Raw genomic sequence first — 24,254 nt, 5'->3', positions numbered from 1 at the left:
AGCAGATGAACTGAAGCCAATTGACAGTCATCTCATCTGCTGATCCAGATCCCTACCAGGTCAATGGATTAATGTCTGCTGACCCGCCTAGATTTGTCCCTAGATGTCCTGCCTAGGGGACATCCTGTGGCAAGAAATCCCTCACTCACAGCAGCCATGGAAGGGGTCAATTTCGTCCGAGCAAAATCAGGCAAAACCAAGCCACTTTGCAATAGCAGAAGAGCCTCAACTTCAGCGGACGTCAGCTGAAGTTGAGGCAAACCTATTCAAAACCCGATTTTAGGCTCTTAACTATGATTGAGGAAATGTCTAAACTAATTATATTGACTGTCTAAGTATAAACATTAACCTACCAAAAGCAACAAAAAAGTAACATTTTAGGAAATGTAATAATTGCAGAGAAAAGCATAGGCAACTGATATGAGTAGGGAGTTAAACAATAACATTACACTTTCATGGTGCTAAAACCCAATGTATCTACTGTGCAAGTGAGTCTCTTTTAACAACTATGATGATGAGATTTTTAGTATGCGGATACCCCCAGCATACTTTTAACAAAGCAGATGAACAGCGAAAGAAGGAGAAAAAACTCAGGTGGGAAATTTCTGATAAAAAGAGTTATCTCAACCTATACGTGTATATCCAATAACATACAAAATATCTTGACGTTGAATTGGAAACTTTTACAGTGTGAGGAGGGCCTAAAGAACAGGGTGGTGGACAACAATGTATATGCTACAAAAAATAGATCCCTGAAAGGCAATCTGATTAGAAGCCATTTTAAAAACAAGGATATAAAATTATAGCCAAAGACAAAAGAGGGATTTTACAGGTGTTTAATCTGCAGGGCATGTACAAATAACACCAACATAGTGTGATTAAAAAAACAAATTATAAGTAATAGTTTAAGATTAGAAAACACAACACAAAGTAATGTCCCAGCTAAAAATGACACATAGAAGTGGTAGTTTCCCTATCAAAATGACAATTGTAGAGCACCAAAGAGCAATAACCAATGAAGAACATATTTTCCAAGAGGCCAGAGACTTTCAAGACAGTGACCACATTTTAGGATTGATGCTGTGATGCGCAATGACTGAAGAGGCAATGGAGAACTGGAGCTCAGAATACTGGAGTCTTACTATATACTGTTGCTGGACACACATCTCCGTAGGGGATTGAACAATTACAAAGAGTTGTCTGTATTTTTGCAGTATCCAATATGATGATTCTAATGTAATGAAATACTACATTGTCAATGGAAACATACTTCAGGAACCTGTTAAAATAATAATGTAAATATTATGTGTCAATGGGATATTATTTTTACCTATTCTTTCCAATGGGTGGTGAACAAAAATTAAATAGCAATTGTACAAAGTAAAGCGATATACTGGTATGCTAAGTAATGACCAACACCTGAAACATTTTAATTTGGGGTTCTCGATCTAAAGACTAGTACTCGCACTGTTAGTCTTGCAAAATCTGCCAATTGCAATGGGATGAACCTTTAAATTCATAAGAGTAATCGTGTTTGATTCTCTAAACTGAAAGAACTACTTTGAAGATAAACTATGAAGGGCTGTGGTGCAAAGGGGATCTCAAAATTCACAATGTGCAACCAAAACCCTATAAACATTTATGAAAGTAAGAGTAGAAGGAACCACCTTTTATGAAAGTTAGATTTTTGGTACAAGCATCTATTGCTGAGTGACAGACAATCTTGAGAACAATACAAAAAATAAGTCATTAGCCTCCTTTAATCATCAACAGCTGAAACATGGAAAGCACGTGGGCAACAAGTCAAACAAAGACAAAGTGGCCAATGACCTTCATATAGCACAATCAAAAGAACATTTTGAAGAACCATTCACATCCTTGATAAAAAATGGAAGGAATCATTACAATAAAAAAAACATAGTGCACCTACATGTATCGACCATTTTGAACCTAAATGAAACCTCGCAACCCCATACCGTAGCAAAGTTCAGCAAATAGGGAGTCAAGTCAAGTCAAGTCAAGTCATAGAATTTATATAGCGCACTACATACCCAGAGGGTCTCAAGGCGCTTAGGGGGGGAGGAGGATTACTTGTCAAATATCCACGTTTTAAGTTGCTTTCTGAATGCTAGGTGGTTCTGGGTAAGGCGAAGGTAAGTGGGGAGTGAGTTCCATGTTTTAGCAGCCAGGTATGAGAAGGATCTGCCTCCCATGGTGGTCTTGTTGATGCGAGGAACAGTGGCGAGGGCTTGGCTGGAAGAACGTAGTTGGCGGGAGGGGGTGTAGAAGGACAGTCGTGAGTTGAGGCATTCTGGTCCGATGTCGTAGAGTGATTTGTGTGCGTGGGTTAGCAGTCGGAAAGTGATTCTCTTATTGACGGGTAGCCAGTGGAGGTCTTTCAGGTGACCAGAGATGTGTTCGTTGTGCGGGATGTCTAATATGATTCTGGCTGAGGCGTTTTGGATTCGTTGGAGTTTCTTCTGGAGTTTAGCGGTAGTACCTGCGTAGAGGGTGTTTCCGTAGTCCAGTCGGCTCGTGACCAGAGCATGGGTGACTGTTTTCCTGGTTTCGGTGGGGATCCAGCGAAATGTTTTTTTGAGCATGCGAAGAATGTTGAAGCAGGATGAGGAGACGGCGCTGACTTGTCTGTTCATTGAAAGTGAAGAATCCAGGATAACGCCTAGGTTCCGTGCGTGGTCTGTCGGGATGGGTGCTTTTCCAAGGGCTTCCGGCCACCAAGAGTCGTCCCATGCAGAGGGGGATGTAGGATGAGGACTTCTGTTTTATCTGAGTTCAGTTTCAGACGGCTGTGTTTCATCCATTCAGCAACTTCTTTCATTCCTTCGTGTAGGTTAGTTTTGGCGGTGCTGGGGTCCTTGGTGAGAGAAAGGATTAGTTGGGTGTCATCCGCGTAAGAGATGATGTTGAGGTTCTGTTGGCGGGCGATGGCCGCGAGGGGAGTAAGCTAAAGTGAAACAAAAGTACATAAGGGGAACATGGATCGAAATTATACATTGGTAGGAACAAAGGAGCAGTTACTCAGGGCAGAAATTATTAGGCACAACAAAGAACCGGCCAATTGTCCAGCATTACAGTTCCAGGTGCATTATGTTGCATGCGCACAAGCGTAACTTCAGGTATGCTAGTGCACCCGTGTTCAGTTTTATATATTTCAGAATGAATGTCATGTTAACAAAGAAAATATATTTTTTCATGGATCATAGTAGCACACAACCTCTTAGCATGGTCCTGGAAAAACGATTTTCAGAAACGAACCATGGCTGTCACTGCTCTGGTAATTGATTGGAATCTCTAATCCAGTTCCTCCTTCCCGTAGAAGCTACCATCAAATCTGAAAGACGCAATATGACCCGCTAAAGAAAAGGTAAGAACTAAGACTAACCAATCCGTTGGCGATCTACCACCATGGCCAGTTAACCAAGAAATTATTCTACAAATTGGAAATGTGTAGAACAAGCCTGGGAATTTTTGGAACCAAACTATATGGCTAACACCTAATTTAATGGGTGGTGTGGAAATGTACTTGTCTGCGTCCTAGGAGTGCTACCATAGCAGAATCAAACATGTAGCATACCTGTAAGAGCCTGGTGTGTTTTCACACACGCCTCCATTCTGGCATTCCATTGGTGTTCCTGCATGCAATGTGCATTCATTGACGTCAACTGAACACAATGGACCCTAAAATAATAATAATAAAAATAAGTTAAGAACAAAACATCCCAATCGAACACTCCAAATAATTAAAAAAAAAAAAGAATGATACTAGTTTAAGTAGGTCCTTCTTAAGAAATGTTTGGTAAATGACAAATGCTTGACTGTTCTGACACTTTAAGGTTTCCATTCACTATTGATTCGCTGGTCTGCATTAAATAACCATCATGATAAAAATGTGTGGTATGAACTCAGATTAGGATACCAAAGATGTTAATCGCAATACTGAAAATTAAAACAAACAAACATTCTCCACTATAGAGACACTTGTCATTTGACTTTTAGCAAACACTAAGCAAATGCTCCAACAAATGTATACTAATACTTGCATTAAAAAAGTGCTTATTTATTTTTGGAAATGCGGTCTCTTTTTTCCTGTTTCCCTACTTGACTGTATGTCACTATTCTTGACGTCACAACTACTTCCTTTGACTTATCTTGTGCAATAGTGGTTAGGTCGATTTAATGGTTGTAATAATATTGTTATGCAACATAAGTATAGGTAGTGGGGCTGTAACCTCTACTTTTCTTCAGTATACGTATCAACTATCACTTGGTAACGTGTGCATTCAAGAAGGCTCAAACAGTGAACATTGAGAATGTTGCTAACAGGCAAATTTTACCTGCCAATGTCTTGTACAAAGACAAAAGAAAGAATCCAACAGATTGAGACATGTTCCTAAATTTTGACATGGGTTACTTCCACAAGCTTTTCGTTGAACAGTCTGCAGCAAAGGAGAAAACAAAGAAATATAATAAAAACAGGATTCTAGAAATATTATTGCAAATGCACATCGTTTGCATTCCTTATGGTCTCTACGAAATCTCACATTCTGCTACTGTAATGATACAGATAGTAAGTCCAGGAGTCAGTTACTAGAAATGCAAAAAAACAAAAAAACAAGGTGTGTATGATTGGCTCAATTATTCAATTTGATTTAAATACATTTATCACATATAAGTTGTTGGCCATCTCATAAAGAATGACCAAACATAACAAAAGAACTACTAAAATGCAGAGGGGTAGTTAATGCACAGATGCATAAAACTAAATGATGCTTTTGGTCCTGAATATCCCTGTTCAAATTAAGCTTCCACAATGTAATATGCCAGGTTGTATTAATAGAGAGAATGAGAAGACATAGATTTGGAACTTCATAACCACAATAATGGATGGCTCTTATAGAAAATATTTGAGAATGTTTATTGAATTTTAGCAATGGAGAATATAGTATTAAAGACACCTCAATCGTCTTAAATATCCCATAAATTGTAAACGTTCACCTGCACAGAAATCATTGCTAGAATAGTTAGGGGACCGCCCGTGCACCTGCCTCAAAACCCACAGCCTTGTCAAACGGCTTGTGGAAGTTATGCCTATCAGGGGTTCCAATTGTTCCCCAAAGTTTAGGTTTTGTAAAAGGTACAATTTACAGAGATTTCAGTTTTAGAATCCTACATACAACATACAGCTTAAACCAAAACCAAAATGGCTAGGGGGTTAAACTCCCACAACATTATTATCTGGAAGATGCCAGAGGGGAAAGGGAAAGGTCACCACAAAGTATCCTTGTACGCAGAGTTTACATTTTACATGGTCATTTATAGTTTGAATGGTAAAATGTCGATCGTTTGGCACAGAGGAAGCCTCACTACAATCCGCCCTGCTGGTACAATGCCAGCTGGCTCGCAACATCATGGCGGCAGGCAGGCTCATTGTAATTATTTTTATTTAAAAAAATAAACTGGGTGTTTGTTTCCAGAAAACAAACAAAATGTCCATCGTGCACTGCCAAAGACCTCCATGCTGTGCATGGTGCTCCTGGGCAGAAAACAATCAGCATTGGGAGTCCTGTCTTAAATGGAGCAGGCCTTCCAATCACATGGAGAAGGGAGTGCTCATGCAGCTGGCTCACCTGCAATGTGTTTCTGCCAGTGGATTGAGTGAGGCTCCATCACCAGAAGCCACGCAGGTACCCCATGACTAAATGAGACAGAGATAAGAGGCAGGTAGGCAGGGCTTCTACCGTTTTTTGACGGATGCCCCATTACCACCCACCTCTTCATGAGGTCTTCACTCCTGTGTGCTTTAAAGTGCAAGGATCACCAGATAAAAAGGAAATGAAAAAGTAAAGTATAATCCATGATTATAACAAGAAGATTAGTTATAGTGCTTAATTTGAGAAGGTGCTTTCCGGTGCTCAGCACTGGCACTTAATTGGTTTTCGGTGCTCGGCACCGGCACCTAATTGTCAACACCGTATTTAGAACAGTCCACCACATGGTGGTGCTGCTCACCTAATTTAGAGATGAGCCTAACAACGGTTGTTTACGATTACAATATACATTAAAATTGCTCATACCTGCCTCCCCAGCCATTCCTTTAGTTTTGGGGACCTGGATAATCTGAGCTGTCCCATTAACAGGCAGAAAGAGGGTTAGTAGAGGTTTTGGCAGCGATGACAAGGGTGATGGGTGGTGCAAGCTGCAGTGGGTTCCTGGTCAGAGCCCTGGCACTTAATATTTTACAAATTAAGCACTGATTAGTTAAATACCTAACGGACGGGGCGAAGGTTAGGCAGACCCAAAATTACTTACAGTATGACTGGGGTTCAAAGTCTGATCGACAGGAAAACGTTAGTTGACAAATAAAAAGGTTCCTGGAGCTCCATTCAGTATCCAAAGAGATTTCAACACAGTTCAAATCTGAACACAACATCAGAGTTAGGAGTCTTGACCAGCTCAGAGAGCAATATTCCATTGTTGGTACGAAAAGACAATATGTATGTTTGTGGGCATCTTACGTCTGTCATTTCTCATGTTAAAGATTGCACAAAGCTTGAATCACTTCAGCAGGCGGCAGGTACAATCAGAACTGAACTGGTTTGAGCTTTACATAAAAACTGTGGGAGCTCACAATGAAGATTGTTTGTGAAAAGCTTAAAGTGAAGCATGTTGTCAGTGGAATTAGACAAACATGCTCTGTCTGTCAAATTAGGCCAGAACTTTGCTCCCGTCAAGTTTAGCAGAGCTGGAATCCTACACCTTGTTGTAGATTTGAAATCACACTAATTAGTTAAGCATATTGTTGTTCCCATCCCTTTCAAACCTGTTAATCTAGTATCCGAACAAGTCTCCATTCAATACATTGGCCAGGAAGTATATACCAAAAGCCTCACTCAACTCTCCAACTAGAAAAAGCAGTTGAGCAGCCAGGTTCTCTGCTTCTAGGAGGTACCTCTGTTGATTGATTGATTACAATATTTGTAGAGCGCACTTTCACTCCCTTAGGAACATCTTCGCACTGTGCAGGTATGAGCAGGATTTCGCGATAGCGGGGGGGGGGGGGGGGGTTGAGGGGGAGGAGAAAGGATGCTGATCTTATCGAATAAGTGCCTGGCTCATTGAGTCAGTGGATGAAAATATCCAAGTTTTAAGATGTTACTTGAACAGGTGTTCAGAGTCAATAAATCGCATCTGCTTAAGGAGTTGATTCCAAGCCTTTGTTCCTACCACTGCAAAGGATTTCCCGCCTTTGGCCTTACACCTAAATGTAGGAGGTTTAAGAAGATTAGCTTAGGAGGGACTCAGGGTGCGGTAGGATGTATGGGGAGTCACTAGATATTTGGGACCTATAATCTGTATGCTCTGAAAGTGAGCAGGAGGATTTTAAATACAATTAGAAGGTGTATCGGGAGCCAATAGAAGGTAATGAGGGCAACTGAGGTGGAGGAGCGATGTGGTAGTTTGCACTACCTACAGAGTTTGTTTGGTTGTGCCTTCGTATAAACTGTTACAATAGTCCAGTCTGCAAGTAATTAGTGCAATGGCAACTGTCTTTCTAGCTGCAAGTGGGAGATAATCTAAATAATTGTTTTTTGTGATTTTTTCAAGCTGAAACATGTGCTTGCCACTGTAAGAGCTTTTGGCTTAAAGGATAGAGCAGCATCAAATTTTACCCCTAGATTTTTTTACTACAGTGACAGTGTTTGGCGGGGGTCCATAATCTAGCCATCATGTTATCAGGTCGAAGGCATTGGTCTTACCTGAAAGCATGATCTCATTTTTTTCTGTGTTGCATTTGAGGTGGTTGGATTGCAAACACTGAAATACCTCAGTTAGACAATGTTTGAAGTTTAACTCTGAGCTTACGGATACTTTGTCCAGTTCCAGAATAAGCTGTGTGTCATCTGCATATGATGTTGTTTTAATGCCAGAAGAAGAAATTAACGTAAATGCCCCTGTTTAAACGCCGTTTGCATAGATTAACAAAAACAAAAAAAGCAAAAAGTGAACCATAAATAGTTAAACGAAGGCAGTGAAAGTAAAGTTTGTATATATATATATATATTGAACAATGCTGGGCTAAGAGAGGAGTCCTGTGGTACCCCTGAGATTTTTTTTTTCTGGTGATAGGAAGGGTCTTACAACCACGTTTGACTGGGGTCTGAAGGGAAAGATTTTAACAAGGCTAAGGCGAATTGAGTAATGCCAGAGTTCTTGATGTGCTGTAGAAAGAGCCTGAGAGATCGAATAAAATCAATACTGTATTCTTGCCTGTGTCCAATGATAATTTGAGTGTCCACCACTTCCAGTAGAACTGATTCTGTAGAAAGTTTGGGACGGAAACCTGACTGTCTAGGGTGGAGGATTTTGGATTCTTTAGGAATGTCATCAACTGGCTGTTTACTAGTCTTTCAGTGATCTTCTCTAGTAATGGTAGTAGGGAAACGGGTGTAGGTTTGAAAGAGTTGCTGGACTCAGTAGATGGTTTTTTTGTAGTGGTTTAACCGCCACCGCTTTCGGTTGGAACTACTGCAGTGGTCAGAGAGGTATTTACAAGTTCATTGATTAATGGATTCACTATATCCACTATTTTATGAAGGACAGAGGGGTCAAGGGTCAAATGGAGAGTCTAATTTACAGGAAAGAATTGCTTGTCGTGGTTGTTTCAGGCTAATTCTCTTAAAAACTCGTAATGAGAGTTATGACTGCCGGAGGTCTACCTCTAATTCCTGTATTGTCAGAGGAGCTGCATTAAACTTTCATTGAATGTTCCGAATTTTTTCTTCAAAGTACTCAGGGATTTGATTAGAGAAAATGTGTGATGGGGGAATCTCTCTGGATAACACTTTTGGTTGTTGGAATGGTTTAGCGATTGAGAATATGTTGTTTTGTTTGTGTTGGGCTTCCTTAATCTGCTTTGTGAAAAACGCTTTCTTAGCTAAATTAATCTGAACATGATAGATTGTTTGAGTTTGTTTAAAATGAACTAAGTCTTCCATCTTATAAGCTCTTCTTCACATACACTCTTGCTGTTTGCAGAGGAGGTGCCGGTCTGTTAAGGACTGGATGTACCATGAAGCTGATGGTTGGAATCTCCGATTCTTCATTTTGGAAGTTACTGGCGCTAGTTTGTTAATGATTTGGATAATCCATGTTTTGAACATTGTGGTGTCAGTTGGTATGTTATCCGATAAATGTAGTTCTACGTTTGAATGGCTCACTTATCTTTCTAGATCCAGCAATTACCAGATTGCAGTCTTCTAGGGATTCCCTACATCAGGCAGGCAAAGTTCCAAAAAAAGGCACAATTCACTGCAATGTTTTAAGGTAAATCAAAAAGCTGACTTTCATGGTTTCTTAAGACAAACATCCTTGCACTAAATATGGCACTGGTGCAACAGTTATAAGCTCTTTTGTTCATTTGCCAGGAAACATGGGTTGACTTTTCTCCAATAACTGATGTGTGGTTGATGGGCACAGCTTGGCATTGTATTGGGAAAGCCTAACTATATTGCTGTAATTTTTAAGATGTTTGGACACTAATCTCTTTTAAGTCATTATTGCAGTCTCAAAATCTGTAATAACTTGATTTGGGGTCACTGAGAACTTATACCACACTGCCAAAATAGAACCTGGCTTCACTTCCTGTATGGATCTCCTTTTTTCTCCTTAGATCAAAGGCATACCCGGTGTCCATCAGAGAAGATACCATCCACTTTCTTGGGTGTCAGAAGTCTGTGCTGGTCCTCCAGGCCACAACATCCATTGCCTTCGACTGTTGTTAACATCATGATGCTCAATGTTCTGACTTAGCCCAGTCCAGACTCTTCCAAGAGAACACAATTAAGACCCTATTCACAATGGTAATTTTTTTGTGAACGTATGTTTTCGACCAAATTTACTTTTTTCTGCTTTGCAGTAATTCCCAAACAGTCATGTGAACCGATTCGTATTCTGGAGTGCTCCACCAAAAGTGCAGAGTTCTCTGCACCTGTAAATTTCACTCAAGGGTTGGGAAGGTGTTCAAGTTTCAAGGCCTGATTAGCTTTGGAATGTGATAGTTAACAAGCATGGATATTTCTTGCAATTCAGAAACTCTTCTTATTAACATTTCCTCCCTAGAAAGAATGAGATTGTTACTCCAGTCAAGGGTGTGTGCAAGTCCCTTTCCAGGGAGAGAAAGAGAATGGTTTACCTCCAAATGAGGGTGTAAGTAAAGGGTTTCCTCCACAGTGAAAAACTATTCCTATTGGGGGAAAGAGAAGATAAAAACGGGATGTTTACACATGGGTTTTTATATACTCTATTAATGCAGATTACGTGGCTGGGCCGGTGCACAGTCTAAATATCGATTCTGAAATATCAACCCACAGAAATATCGAGTTGGAAATATCGAAGGTACAGAATATCGAGGTCAAGAATATCGTTGGACAGAATATTGACCCTAAGGTAAGTAATATTGATTTTTTTAATATCGATGTAAGTAATATCGAAGTTAGTAATAACGATATCAAATATATCGATGTTACTAATCCTGATGTTACTAATATCAATATTTGTATTATTGTTTGTATTTTATTATGTATTTAATATGTATGTTTCAAGTTTCAAGTTTTTATTAGTTTAGCACAGTTACTTAAAACCATTGCTGTACAAAATCTACTTTAGCACGGGTATAAAATGTAGCTTTTAACACATTTATCAAATAAAACAAAGCTAAAAAACAATTTTCAAGGCTTAAAGACCGATATGGTTATTGAGGAGTAGCGTTATGGTTGCCTGTGTGAATGTTTTGCTGTGCTTGGCCAGATAAAATAATTAGGACAGAGAGTACTGGGCCAAAGGATGGAAAAAATCTGTAATGAGTCTTTGAGCAGGAGGGGGAGGAGGCATGGCAACCAAGGGAGGTAATAGAAGATTGTCCAAAAGTCTCACAAATTTTCCAAACCTTGCGAGCACTTGAATGTCCGTAGAGGTAAAGCACAAGGTCGAGGCCTCCCAGCACGTCCTAGCACCCAATTTTAAGAACAGGGGTTTCAAAAGGGACCTTCTGGGGACTGCTAGTGCAGGGCAGCAGCAAAGAAGATGCAGCCATGATTCAGAGTGGTATTTGCACAGCCTGCAAGCCCCCCCCCCTCGCTTGTTGGGGCCCATTTGTTGAAAGCCGTCGAGCGCAGGCCTAGAAGTCGCATAAACATTATGTTCTTCCGAGCCACTTTACTTAAGTTTCCCTGGCAATATGCTTGTGGACGTCCAAGACGATACGAAGAGTTCAAGGGGAGCAGAATGGTTGGTGCCTTTAGAGCCTGCAGATCCATGGACTGAGAAATAAGTTTAACTTGCTTATTGATGGTGCTTTTCCAGGCAGAGTATGGAATAGTGACTGAGAGGAGAGATGACTTGTCAATCTCTAACACTCTTATGGCCTTTGTAATCTCGGTATTCCAGGGATTGCCAGGGCTAGACAGGGTTCCTTTTAGCGTGAATTTAAGAGTGTTATCACCTGCTTTTAGGGTCCTAATGAAATATTTCAGGATGTCAGCCTCGCAGTGAAGGGATTGTCTTTGTAGATACAATAAATAACTTATGTTTACCACCACTAGCCTGCAAATTAAGCGGTTGTTCCCGGAACTTGACCTGCCGGGTGCTGATGTTGTAGCATACATCCACAGTAATAGGTGAGTGCCTGATCCTTGAACTGGTATTAGAGAACATATTGCTGCACACCGTTTTTAATAAGTATTTTAGGGATTCTTCCCATTGAGCATGAGAACCACTTTGCTCACCTTGGATGAGACCATCTACATCTGAGTGCATGTTTAGTATACACTTACTGAGGCATGATACACTTTTTGTTGTTTGGTGTCGCAATTTTATGTTAGTGATAACGCGACCTGTTGTGATTTGCTTTTTTTGTCTCCCACCACAGGCAATTACAGCACAACAAAGGTACATTTGAACCTTTACACACATTGTAATACTTACCTTAGCAATGTAAAGGCTCTTTGTAGACAGTTTGTAATAGCACATACTATCTTTTATATACACGGTCCTGAAGAATCGCTTGTCAGAAGACACATAGCGAGAAACATGTCGACCTATTTATCTATTCACTAGTCTAGACTCGCACCAGGGAGCATTATTTCCCTTCGAGTTTATTCTACTTCCTTTTTAACTTGGAGTAAGGGACCGCTAGAATAAACCTGATCCTGGTACCCTTTACCCCAATTTTAACCTCCATAAAAACGTCTACACAATACTGGCCCCTCACCCACACTTCACCTATACGGCAGTTGGAAAAAGATCTCCGCCAAAGAGCCCCTCTTTGAGGTGTTGCCCATTGGGTATTGCACCGCCGACCCAACGAGGAGCATTGCCGATGATGAAGCATGGCACCTGCAAGGGTGTGTGAGGGCATTATATCCAACAAATTGGATACCCAAGCGTTTTATCACTACGCACAGGTGTCACCAACACCAAACTTCCACCTGGAATAGGAACAGCCGGGTACCTTCTGTATTTCATAACAATTGGGGCGAACACCTAGCTGGACCTACCACTCCCCCCCGAGAGTGGCCAACCCGCCCCCTTACTGTCTCCCTTCTTTGAAAACATTGTCTTTGTAGACCCAGCTCCAATCGTAGTCTTGCCCGCTGAATAAAACTTGGCAGATGGAAACGTTTTTTGTAGGTGGAAATTTGGGCGAGCTCAAGACTGGAGGAGCACGCACCAGGAAATGCCTGGTGTCCGTAGGTTAATGCAGGAAGTAGAATAGCTTTAGTCACCTTCAAGATGGCTTCGGCAGAGGGACTGCTCAAAGTTTGGTTCAACCGGGTCAGGGAGTATGTAATTGCGCCTGCTCTCTTTTGCAAAGCAGCTAGGTGAGCTGTAGGCCTGGACGTCTCATTGAACCGGACTCCCAGGTAATTATATTTTACTGCTGTGTTAATCCTGACGGGCCCGATGTTCCATGCCAGCCTTTTCTTGTTCTTGCATCTGCCAAATACCAGTACCTTCGTCTTTGCCTGGTTGATTTTCAGGGCGTTGGTGGAGTTATACATATGAAGCGTACTTAATGCCTGTTGGAGACCCGATTTTGCTTGGTCCATTATTACAATATCATCTGCATATTGTAATATGTGAAGAGGCTTTTTAGCGGGTCCCAGTTTTGGTGGAAGAAGATTACTATTGTCCAAGAATATGCCAAGATCGGCTGTGTAGAGATTGAACAACAGCAGGGCAAGAACACAGCCTTGCTTTAGCCCATCTTCAATGGCAATTCTTGAAGAGAGTGTCTTTGGGCTGGTTTTAATTCGCACCCACGTGTTCTTATGCAGGGAAATTAGTGCACCTAGTAGGTCATGCGGAATCCCCCATTTGTTCAGCTTCCTCCACAAGATGTTCCGAGACACTTTGTCAAAAGCTGCGCTGTAGTCTATAAAGCAGCAGTAGAGTGGAAGATGGTTTTTTTGTACTGCTTTTTGACTCAGAGCGGCTAGAGTAATGATGTTGTCTATTGTGGAGGCCGTTGCCCGGAACCCAGTTTGGTAGTATGGTACTATGTTATTTTCTTTGACCCATTTTTCAAGCATCCGAAGAAGACATCGAGCATATGCCTTTGCCACCAGGTCTAATGGGGCAATAAGGCAGTAGTTAGCCGGTGACGCAGGGTCCCCTTTCTTGAATATGGGGCATAGAATTGAACCTAACCAAGAGTCTGGGAGCTGGCCTGTCGCGAACACGTTGTTAAATAGGGGAGTCAGAAGGGCTGCCCACTCTTCGGGGGCACATTTAAATAACCCGGCAGGGAGTCCATTGGGCCCTGGAGCTCCGTCTTTTTTCATGACTCGCAGATACTTGGTGAACTCGGCTGCAGTGGTCAGTTCGAAAGTTTTTGTTTGAATGGAAGCAGCACGATCTCTTAGTTCTATCACCGCGGGGTCCCCAGAGTCACTGCGATAAAGAACGGACACATGCAGGGCCCAGGCTTCTTCACAGACTGTGTTTACTCTCGTCTTGTTGGTGGAGCGGAGTTTGTTCATATAATTCCAAAACTGGGGCTGACTTTTGCCCTTGAGAAGGGCGAAAATTTGTACCCACTCGGACTGTTCTTTGAGTCTCTTGGTCTCCCATAAGGATTTCTTGTAGGTCGTCTGCAGCAATGCCACCTTTTTAGAGGTGTGCACGGTTCGAATCAGTTTGTGCTGGCGACAGCCTTCCTGAGGGTCCTTCTTTGGGAGGCTAACAATGGGTCGTGGGTTTGCTTCGGATGTGGCCCGTATGTTCTATGATGGAGCACGGGCCCTGCCAGGAGATCCTGTAGCTTAGTGATGGAGTTATCCCACCGGTGGTGTGATTCTGTCAGGGCACTGTGTCTGACGTTAAGTGTTTCGCACTTGAGCCAGGTTCCCACCTTGGCGAATCCCCGTGAGTCCCATTTGATTCTTCTAACCATGGTGTGCAATTCGGCTCGCGTTGAATGCCCCACGACTGTCGTTTCGAGGGCGACTTGCACTTGCAGGTCCAGTGTAGCCACTATGAGGTTATGATCACTCTCCAAACAATAGGGAATTTCCATCCTGGCCAGACAATTACCCAGAAGCGGGGAAAGAAAGATATAGTCAATAGTTGAGATTCTCCTGAATGTTGGCAAGAAATGAGCGTCCGGATGCAGTTCCTGCGAGATTTGCTGAGCTGAGAAGAAGTTATGGTTTGTTAGAAAAATGATCATCGCTTCTTGCTCTTTGTTTTTCCTTGCTAAGACGCCGTCGGTTGCGAGGTCTTTGATGTTAAAGTCTCCGAATAGCAGTACCTCTGTGGATGCAAATTCCGCTAGAAGGTCTACCAGTTGTTTTATCATTAGTTCCGTTGCAGTTGATTTTGCAGTTTTTGCTGTATTACGATAAATGTTAATTAGGAGGATAGAGCGTGCCCTGCCTGAAAAAGACAGACCGGTAATCAGAACCGTCTGCCCTGCCGTCAGGTTCCGAAGGATAGGTGTGGCCGATATCTTGCACCTATAACTGATGAAAATGGAGAGGCCCCCTGAGGGTCTTCCGTAAGAATTGACCTTGGTGGCCGGTTGAAAAAGTTCGTAGTAGCCAAGCAGGGGCGATGGGGATAGAGACCAGGTCTCCTGAAAACAGATTATGTCACTTTTGTTCAGGAATTCAACGGCTGATTTTGATCAAGGGTTGACTTTAGCCCGCTCGTATTTCAAGATGTAATAGTTAGTTTGGAATTGGGCCAGTTGGTGTTCTTGTTAGGAAGAACGCTGTTGTTGGGGGAAGTTGATTGACGGCTCTGGGACTAAGTTTTCGTAGCGCATGTAGTTGACATGGGGGACAGGGCAATTAAATTTGCAGCTTATCATACGTTGATTTTTATAGCATGCAATGTTTAGGAAATTGTCAGCTTTTGACGCTTCTGGAAGCCACACATGGGTTGCGCCCCGTGACCCCTTCAATACACTGGTAAGCTGTTTCGCGGGGGCCTGTGGAAGAATGACGTGAGGTTATTTTTGTTGAGTGGGAACCCACATTTCAATGCCCCAGTTTTCAAGTTGGTTGGCTTCCTTGAGGATTGCATTCTAATGGATTCCTGAGACCACGTTGTAATGGTGGCCTCTGAGCCCCTTCTCCCTGGTATTGTGGAGAACTTGACTGATGTAAGGTCTGAGGAGGTGACCCCGGCCAGTGCTGGAATGCAGTTGAATAGGCGGAGAAGATTGCATCTGTTAAGGGCATCATGTAGGCCCTTATGCTCGTAGTGTGGATAAAAGACTAGTTCAGCTCTCTTTTCCAGGCTCTGATGATCCTGACGCCTGGCTGTTCCAGGTAAAGTAGCTGTCGCCATCAGGGGTTGGAAGCGTGCTTCAAGTGGACTTGTCAATCCCGAGGCTTGTGGCACTTGAGGCAAAAAGTGCCTCTGCGGCTGCGGATGAAAGTCCCAACAGACTTTAGTTGGGTCTTCTAATTGATGGGGCGTGCCGAGGTCAGTGGCGTTGCTAACTGTTGAGCTGTGAAGATCCGTGTTCGTGATTACTGCCATTCCCTGGGGTTGAGGGGGGCTATTCCGGTTTTCCATTATTGCTTCAGTGATCTGTACAGGGTTGTTCTGGTTCCCAGCGCTGTGGTCATTGGTACTTATTCCTGTAGATTTGTTTGGCAGTAATACGTTTGCTGTGGTGTGCACTTCTGAGGCTCTTGTGATCCCGGGACAGCCCAGGGTTGATGACCCGGACTGTTCGCTGGTGACCATTGAGCCAGCGGGGGACGTATTTTTCTCTGTGTTTTTTATTTCGGGTTTTACAGGTGGATTGAAAATGGGGAAGTAGGGGAGACCCCTTGGTTTATTGACTAGTAGACTGGGTGCCGCTAACCCTTCAAGCCCCGATCTTCTTTTCAGTAGGTGTTGTTTTTTTGATGGTTTTTAAAGTTTTTTTCTTTCCCTCCTTGACAGTGAGGTTTTCGTTGGAGGCTTAGAAACGCTGTGAGTCAGGCCTTTGTGGGTGCTGACGGAGCGGTAGGATCGCGTGGTTGATACTTGCGTCGATGTGGTTTCAGTAAGTTCCAAGCCCGCTGTGAGCGAGGCGGGGCTAGTCCCTGGTGGAAGGCTGGCAGAACTTTTAGTAGCTTGGTCGGCAGGAGGGGGTGTGTTTTTTCTCACAGGGCATGGGCCGGGTAGTGAGGCAGAGCGTGAAGGGTCTTCGAGAATAGATGGAGTTTGAAGCTCTTGCATGGGCTGAAATGTTCCTTGTCTGATGCTGTGGCACTCTACACTGTTCAGGATTGCTCCCATGATTTCGGGGAGGGATGAGAGTTTGTTGATTATTGGGCTGCAGGAGCAAGAAATCCGCTGCCCATTGTCCCCGCCACGCCTTCGAGGCTGCATATCCTGGAACCCAGATCAGACAGTGATGATGCCAGAGTTTGCATTAGATTGATCTGCAGCTCCATTTTCTGCGACTGCCATAGCGAGGCCTTGGCAATCGCGACTTGTTTGGCATGGAGGGATGTCAATGAGATCGAAATAGAATTTATGGGGTCCGACAGAGTGAACACGGATGTTCCTGGTCCTCTGGAGGGATTCTGAAGAAGTTTGAGGAAGGACTTAAGCCCGGTGAGTGGGCGAGTGATTCTTCAATTCGACTTTCTAAGGAGGCCAGGAATCGGTTGGATAGTTTATGGGATAATGGGGGGCCTTCATTTTTTAAGCTCTTATTTGAAGGTAGGGGGTTGTTCCGGCTAGTTGAAAGGGCCTCTGAGCATGCTTTTGGGCTGAGTTGTAATAGAGCCTTCGATGTTAAGTCTGCAATGTAGCGGTTGTCAGTGTATTCAGATGGTGAGAACGGAACACTGCCATGGACTTGGGCTTGGACTTCTAGCTTAGTTGCGTTGTTTAGAGTTGTGATATTTGTAGAGTCTGAGCTGAAGGCTGGTAAAGATGAAATTCCTGGAGCTGCAGAGAAGGCGCTCAGTGAGAGAAGAGAGCTATCATGAGTCGTGACGGCAACCTCCTGGGAGAGGATGAGCAGCTGATGTGTCTTATGAAATGACTCATGAAATGTCTTGTGTGTGATGGGAGATTCGGGTGAGGGTGGAGAGGGTTTCTCTTGGGTTGAGTTTTTAACGTAGGCAAGTCCGGGGGAGCAGTAGTTGTCAGTCTGGACATCAGCTTTTAAGACTGTATCCTGCTGAGATGATTGGGTGGAGGGGAAGCCCTTTTGGACAGGGGTTTTAACAAAAAAGTCGCTAATCCGAGGTTGTGATTGCGATTGCGGCGATAGGCCGCCTGTGTTTGAGATTTTGTCTTGGGGTGGTGACGACTCCTGCTGAACCCCCCTGGGGGAGGCAGAGCGGAGGGTGCCCTTCCTCCGTGGGAGTCTTCTGATTTGCTTGGGGTTTTCCATTGCGGGCCCCTAAGGTGTTAATCGCCGGTTTAGCAGGGTGGGAGTACAGTCCTCCTAACCTGTCAGGATTGGTGAGTGCACAAAGGTGGAGGAAGAGAGCCAGGAAGAGGAAGAGAGCCAGAGAACAGGGACCAGGGTGGGGCTTCTCACCTGTTAACTGGTGGCCCCCCTCGACCCCCTTCGGGCTTGGCGACTTGGTGGCGGTTCCTCTTAACACCAGATCTTGCCCTTCCGGTTCGTCCTGCAGGTTTATCCAGTGGGTGATTAAGCTTGGAGCTTTGCTCCTTTTGGGCTGCCGGACTGCTGGAGGGCGGGAAACGGGGAGCAGAATGAGTGATGGAGCGCCGGGGAGGGTTTTAGACGGCCGCGTAATGGCGGGTGATAGAAGGATGGTCTGATGGAGTGGCTCACCTCGCCTCAGCTCACCTCAGCTCAGCTGCCTAAACCCACGCGCCTGCCGCGGCTCACAGCAGCTCTCTGCTCTCTGTGCTCCACGTGCAGGGAATGCCACTCCTCCTCCGCTCCTCCGCCTTGCGCCTGTCCTGCGCCTTCGATGCTCCACACCTCTAAAATCTTTATGGTCTTTTGTGATCTTTATGGTCTCGTGTTCCGATGGGCAGCTCTGCACTTTACTATGCGAGACCGAGGACAAGCCGGGGCCAGGGCCTGGACCTAGGGCTGGGCTGAGCTGCCAGTGGGGGAGTAGTCCGCTTCTGCCTACTGCCCACCCTGTCTCTCGGCGTTCACGGCCCGCTTGACAGGGGGAGGTGCAGGCTCCCGGCGAGCCGTTCGCTCCGTTCGCTCCGTGGCCCCTCGGTAGCGGCGGTACCTCGGCTTAGCTGCTCCAGGTGATGCGTTAACCCCTCCTCGCTGTGTGGAAATTGCGGGGGGTAGGAAGCTGGGAGCTGGGGGCTAAAAATCGGATGCCGATACCGGTGGGCTGAGACAGGAGCTGCCGACGTCTCTCTCGCGTCCTCCTCGTGCACACGCTGACTCAGGAACGGCGTGAAAACACGGTCTGGATGTATGTGTTATATGTTTTTTGATAAGTATTCTACTGGTTTTAAATTATATGTATAGTATTTTTATATGTTAATAATGTTATTTTTAAGTCAATGTTGGGATTTAGTACCGGAGCGGGTTATGGGTTTATAGGGGAATAGGGTGGGAAGTAATTTCATTATACTAGATTAATTGTTATTTTTAGGAATTATAAATTAATTTTAATTAATTTTAGCGTTTAAATTCTGTAGCGGGATGTGGGTTTATAGGGGAATTGGGTGGGAAGTAATTTAATTATAATTAAGTAATGATTTTTTTTTATTTATTGGTATTGATAATTATTTTATTTTTAATTAATTATTAATTGGCAATTCATTTTTTTATTTGGTAATCCATTTTTTTAATTGGTAAATAATGTGATTAATTGACAATTAATTTTTTAATTGGTTATTAATTTTTTAATTGGTAAAAAACAAAACAGTTGGCAATAAATATTTAATTGGAATTTAACTTTTATTAATTTGATTTTTTTTTTAATTAATTGGTAATTAATGTTTCATTAAAAGTATTTTTGGTATAAAAATCATTTTATTAATATTTTTCGATTGTTAATCAAGTTTTAATAATTAATAATATTTTTGTTATGGAAAATATGTTATTGTTCAATGTTTATGATTTGGTAACTAATATTTATTATTTAATATTTATTGGTATTTATTGTTAATTTATTGTTAATTAATTATTCAATTGTAATTATGTGTTTAATAATTATTAATGGGTATTTGTAAATGATGTAGAGTTATTTAAAAATGAAATTATTAATTGTTTTAAATACAAAAATTATTTATAAGTATGTTCTATTTACGCTATCCAACGCTTTCTCTACTGTTGCACTCTCTGAAGTTGGAATAGTAATTTTTACCCCTATGCTATCCAACTCTTTCCCTACTGTTGCACTCGCTGGAGTTGGAATAGTCATTTTTACCCCTACGCTATCCAACGCTTTCCCTACTGTTGCACTCTCTGGAGTGGGAATAGTACATTTTACCCCTACGTTAATCACGCTTTCCCTACTGTTGCACTCTCTGGAGTGGGAATAGTAATTTTCACCCCCACGCTATCCAACGCTTTCCCAACTGTTGCACCCTCTGGAGTGGGAACAGTCATTTTTACCTCTACGCTATCCAACGCTTTACGTACGGTTGCATTCTCTGGAGTGGGAATAGTAATTTTTACCTCTACGCTATCCAAAGCTTTCCCTACTGTTACACTCTCTGGAGTGGGAATAGTAATTTTTACCCCTACGCTATCCAATGCTTTCCCTACTGTTGCACTCTCTGGAGTGGGAATAGTACATTTTACCCCTAGGCTATCCACGCTTTCCCTACTGTTGCACTCTCGGGAGTGGGAATAGTAAATTTTACCCCTAGGCTATCCAGCGCTTTCCCTACTGTTGCACTCTCTGGAGTGGGAATAGTACATTTTACCCCTACGTTAATCACGCTTTCCCTACTGTTGCACTCTCTGGAGTGGGAATAGTAATTTTCACCCCCACGCTATCCAACGCTTTCCCTACTGTTGCACCCTCTGGAGTGGGAACAGTCATTTTTACCTCTACGCTATCCAACGCTTTACGTACGGTTGCACTCTCTGGAGTGGGAATAGTAATTTTTACCTCTACGCTATCCAAAGCTTTCCCTACTGTTACACTCTCTGGAGTGGGAATAGTAATTTTTACCCCTACGCTATCCAATGCTTTCCCTACTGTTGCACTCTCTGGAGTGGGAATAGTAAATTTTACCCCCAGGCTATCCACGCTTTCCCTACTGTTGCACTCTCTGGAGTGGGAATAGTAAATTTTACCCCTAGGCTATCCAGCGCTTTCCCTACTGTTGCACTCTCTGGAGTGGGAATAGTAATTTTTACCCCTACGCTATCCAACGCTTTCCCTACTGTTGCATTTTCTGGAGTGGGAATAGTAATTTTAAGCCCTACGCTATCCAACGTTTTCATTACAGTTGTTTTGTTTGGACTTTGAATAGTAGTTTTATTTCTTTAGCTATTTAATATTTTTTGTATTATTTTAGATAATGTAGTATATAATTAATTTTAAAAATATTGAAAGTATATATCATTTGGTAAATTTATTAAACATAATAATTCGTTTGTATTTACGTTATTGTTTTATGTGTGTAGATGTATTTGTAATTTATAATATTTTTTAATAATTTATACGTTATTAAAATAATTAATAAAACGTATTAAGTATATATTATATATTTATGTATATGTTTAATTAATGTTTTTTTATTATATGTGTTTTATGTATTGATTTTAAACATTATTAAATATGGTTAACTATGTTTATTTTATTTATAAGTATTATTTAGTTTATTTTACACATTTTTTTTAACGGAAAGAAAATGATATTTTAATTACGATATTTTTAACATCAATATTTTTTTTTTAGATATTTTTGTTCTTATCATGTTGTAGATAGGATGTCGATATTCTTGCCTTCGATATTCCTGCGTCAATATTTCTGTAGGTTGATTTTTTCTGTGTTGATATTCTGTCAGAGATTCGGCTGGGCCTCCCACTCACGTCTAGAAACTTTTACCTGAGGGAGGTTTCCAGTCATTCTTCTGGGAATGTTTGTGAATAGGAAAAGTAGTAATTCTGCACCCATACATGGACATAAATCTATGGATGTAGATTCACTACTCTATTTCTGAGGCAGGACACATTGTATTTAGAAGTAATGTTCCAGTCAGAGGAATGGGGGTTCTCTGTGGCTGGAGTACAGTAGTAATTTTTAGTCATTGATATAAATTTAATTTGGAAAAATATATATGTAGGGTTATTATAGCAACTTCTCTTTCAAAACTGGAAAGGATTGGTGCTGCCACTAAATAGGTTTACCAAAGACATTTGGATTAGTTTAATGGCTAAAACACACAATTCCGTGTCGCGTAATTGATTGTCATTTGCTGCCTTGAACAGGACAGAGAGTGGCCGAGGCAGATTATGTATCTATTAAGTTCCTCCTAACTTTAAAAGCTGAATTGTGCCTGGAAGGGGCACCTATCCATATATAGTGAGTCACTCTTAGAATGCAGTTGTAATAAAAAAGTTTAGACCTGTGTACATACTGACAGTCCTTACCTTTCCCAGAGCACACTAATATATCAGTGTGGCTCCGCTGTGCAAATTAAACTACACCTTCTCACTAGTTAATGTACTGGGTGGATGTATTATATATGACAAAAGGCTCAAAGTAAGCAGAATTTATGCCATCTTTTACACAGTGCAGCACCTTAACAACCTCTAAATCAAACAAGGTGGGATAGTTAGATAGCAGTTTGGTGCCAGTGTTCTTTCTCAGAGTGTGCAGTCACTCCCCTGGTATACTACACAAGTGTACTTGAAACAGAGAAACAACGGAGACACCTGATAACGTATAAAAATATGAAACAATGACTCTTAAATCTTAAGTTGACCATCGGTTTTATTGTCCCCAGATATTGAAAAAAAAGTTCACACATATATATTCCTTCTCTGCATACACCCAATTAAAAAAAAGACTGCACACAATTAACATGCGTTTCGTGGCAATATGCTGATCTGTCATGGCTAATCTCCAAGTCAAATTCATGGTCAATGCACCAAAGTTATAATTTGAAAATGTAATCTTCCTGAAGGAGAAATAAAGATAATTCCAGAACAGGTACAAATGTATGCAACACACTTTGGTTTACTCAGTACCCTTAGTGGGATCCAAGATATGATTCCAAAATAAACAACCTGATCAGCCATTACGTTTATTTAAAATAACACAGTTATTCATTCTAAACTCCTACTTGTTTTATCATTTAAAATGAGACAATTTTAACATCAACGTACTTTACTTTACCTTTGTACAGATAGCTGGATGTCAAGGAAGCATTACATAACACCTTATTTGAGTCATAACTACTATCACTCGGTAATTAATTCATATAGGGAGACTGGTTTGTCTCACAATGTACAATGATAAGATATTGAGATTGAAGATTCAACCTCTTCTTGCTTTCTTGATCCCTCTAGTTTCTGCATCTGGCATGTTGATATCATGATGGGTGTGGAGGTTTGTGTGGGGTATCTTAATAATATTAGAAATGCAAGAGATTTAAAATGTAGATAAATAAAAAGTGGTAATCGTGAAACGCAGGGTATTCTCATGTTGTGGGTATGTAGAGAGGGGAAACATGTATGTGCAGTGAATTTAAAGAACAATCTCTAGTTTACAAATTCAATAAAATGACAAACAGAGAAAAAACAGAAGTCAACCTTCGCTCTATCTCGGGAACTACTATTCTAGCATATCAACCAAAGGAATCAACTAAGGATACAATTATAAGTTACTAAAGTATGTATTAGTTTGGTCATGCAGAGACCAACTCTTTTGGGTAACGATATTGGCCTATAGCCTATAGCCAACATACATTTACATGGCGGCATTGTATACTTTTAAAGGAGCACCGTGCCATTTATAGTTGCCATTAATAAAACATATCTCAGGAGTATAGGTTGTGGAAGAATATCAAGTCAAATTATTCATTTGTCTCCCATAATCCCTTTTCTATAAATGATTAAATAATCAAAGAAAGTATTGAAGTGTGACTTACATTTTCCAAATTCTGGAATCTGTTTTCAAGACTGGTAAGCTGAAACAAAAAAAATGCAGGATATCATTATAAATATATTTATAATTTATTTTCATGTCAATCCTAAATCTATTTAAGTGCCCTTCTCTTTACCACAAACTCTTAGACCTATAGATACACGTTGGAGATATATGGTTTCCTGTAGTATCACTCTCTTCACTCAGATATCAGAGGAATTCAGATAATCAGCTCTACTGATAAACAGTCATGCAAGACATTACACAACAGAAAACAAATAGGTAAAGTTTCAAGCTAAAAACAATGCAATGAATATATGTTCAGATATCAGCAATATGTTGATAACTTAAATAGGCTAGCAGAATGAATGAATGGATGCATGGAAAAAGGGCTCATATAGCGCACAGCTACCCAGAGAGTGTCCCGGCACAGATCTAACAAGAAACTTCAGAAGAAGAAAAACATTCTGTCCTAAACAGATGAGTTTTAAGCCTTTTTCAGTAGCCTTTTTTATCCTGCAGAATCTTACGTTGAAATGGCAAACAATTAGTGACACACCATCATCAGCTGAGCATCACTTGAACGTATCATCCTTGCTGGACGATACTGTTGCAGTCTGGTAGACAAATATTGTGGCCCTGTTCTGTAATAAGTATGAT

At 41.7% G+C, this 24,254-nt stretch overlaps 1 protein-coding gene across 1 annotated transcript in view; it reads right to left on the bottom strand.

Moving 5' to 3' along the window:
* CUBN (cubilin) overlaps positions 1 to 24,254 on the bottom strand; it is a 1,372,460-nt gene that overhangs the window by 1,286,000 nt on the left and 62,206 nt on the right. The window contains exons 4-6 of the mRNA XM_086941783.1: positions 23,599 to 23,637; positions 4,356 to 4,457; positions 3,596 to 3,699 (exon numbers count right to left, since the gene is read on the bottom strand). Coding sequence (XP_086797909.1) covers positions 3,596 to 3,699; positions 4,356 to 4,457; positions 23,599 to 23,637 — 245 coding nt within the window. The remainder of the gene's footprint in view (positions 1 to 3,595; positions 3,700 to 4,355; positions 4,458 to 23,598; positions 23,638 to 24,254) is intronic.

Source organism: Lissotriton vulgaris, chromosome 10, assembly GCF_964263255.1.
Source record: "Lissotriton vulgaris chromosome 10, aLisVul1.2, whole genome shotgun sequence".
NCBI lineage: Eukaryota > Metazoa > Chordata > Amphibia > Caudata > Salamandridae > Lissotriton > Lissotriton vulgaris.
The sequence above is the reverse complement of the archived record's forward strand: the minus strand, read 5'-3'. Positions and strand labels throughout refer to the sequence as shown.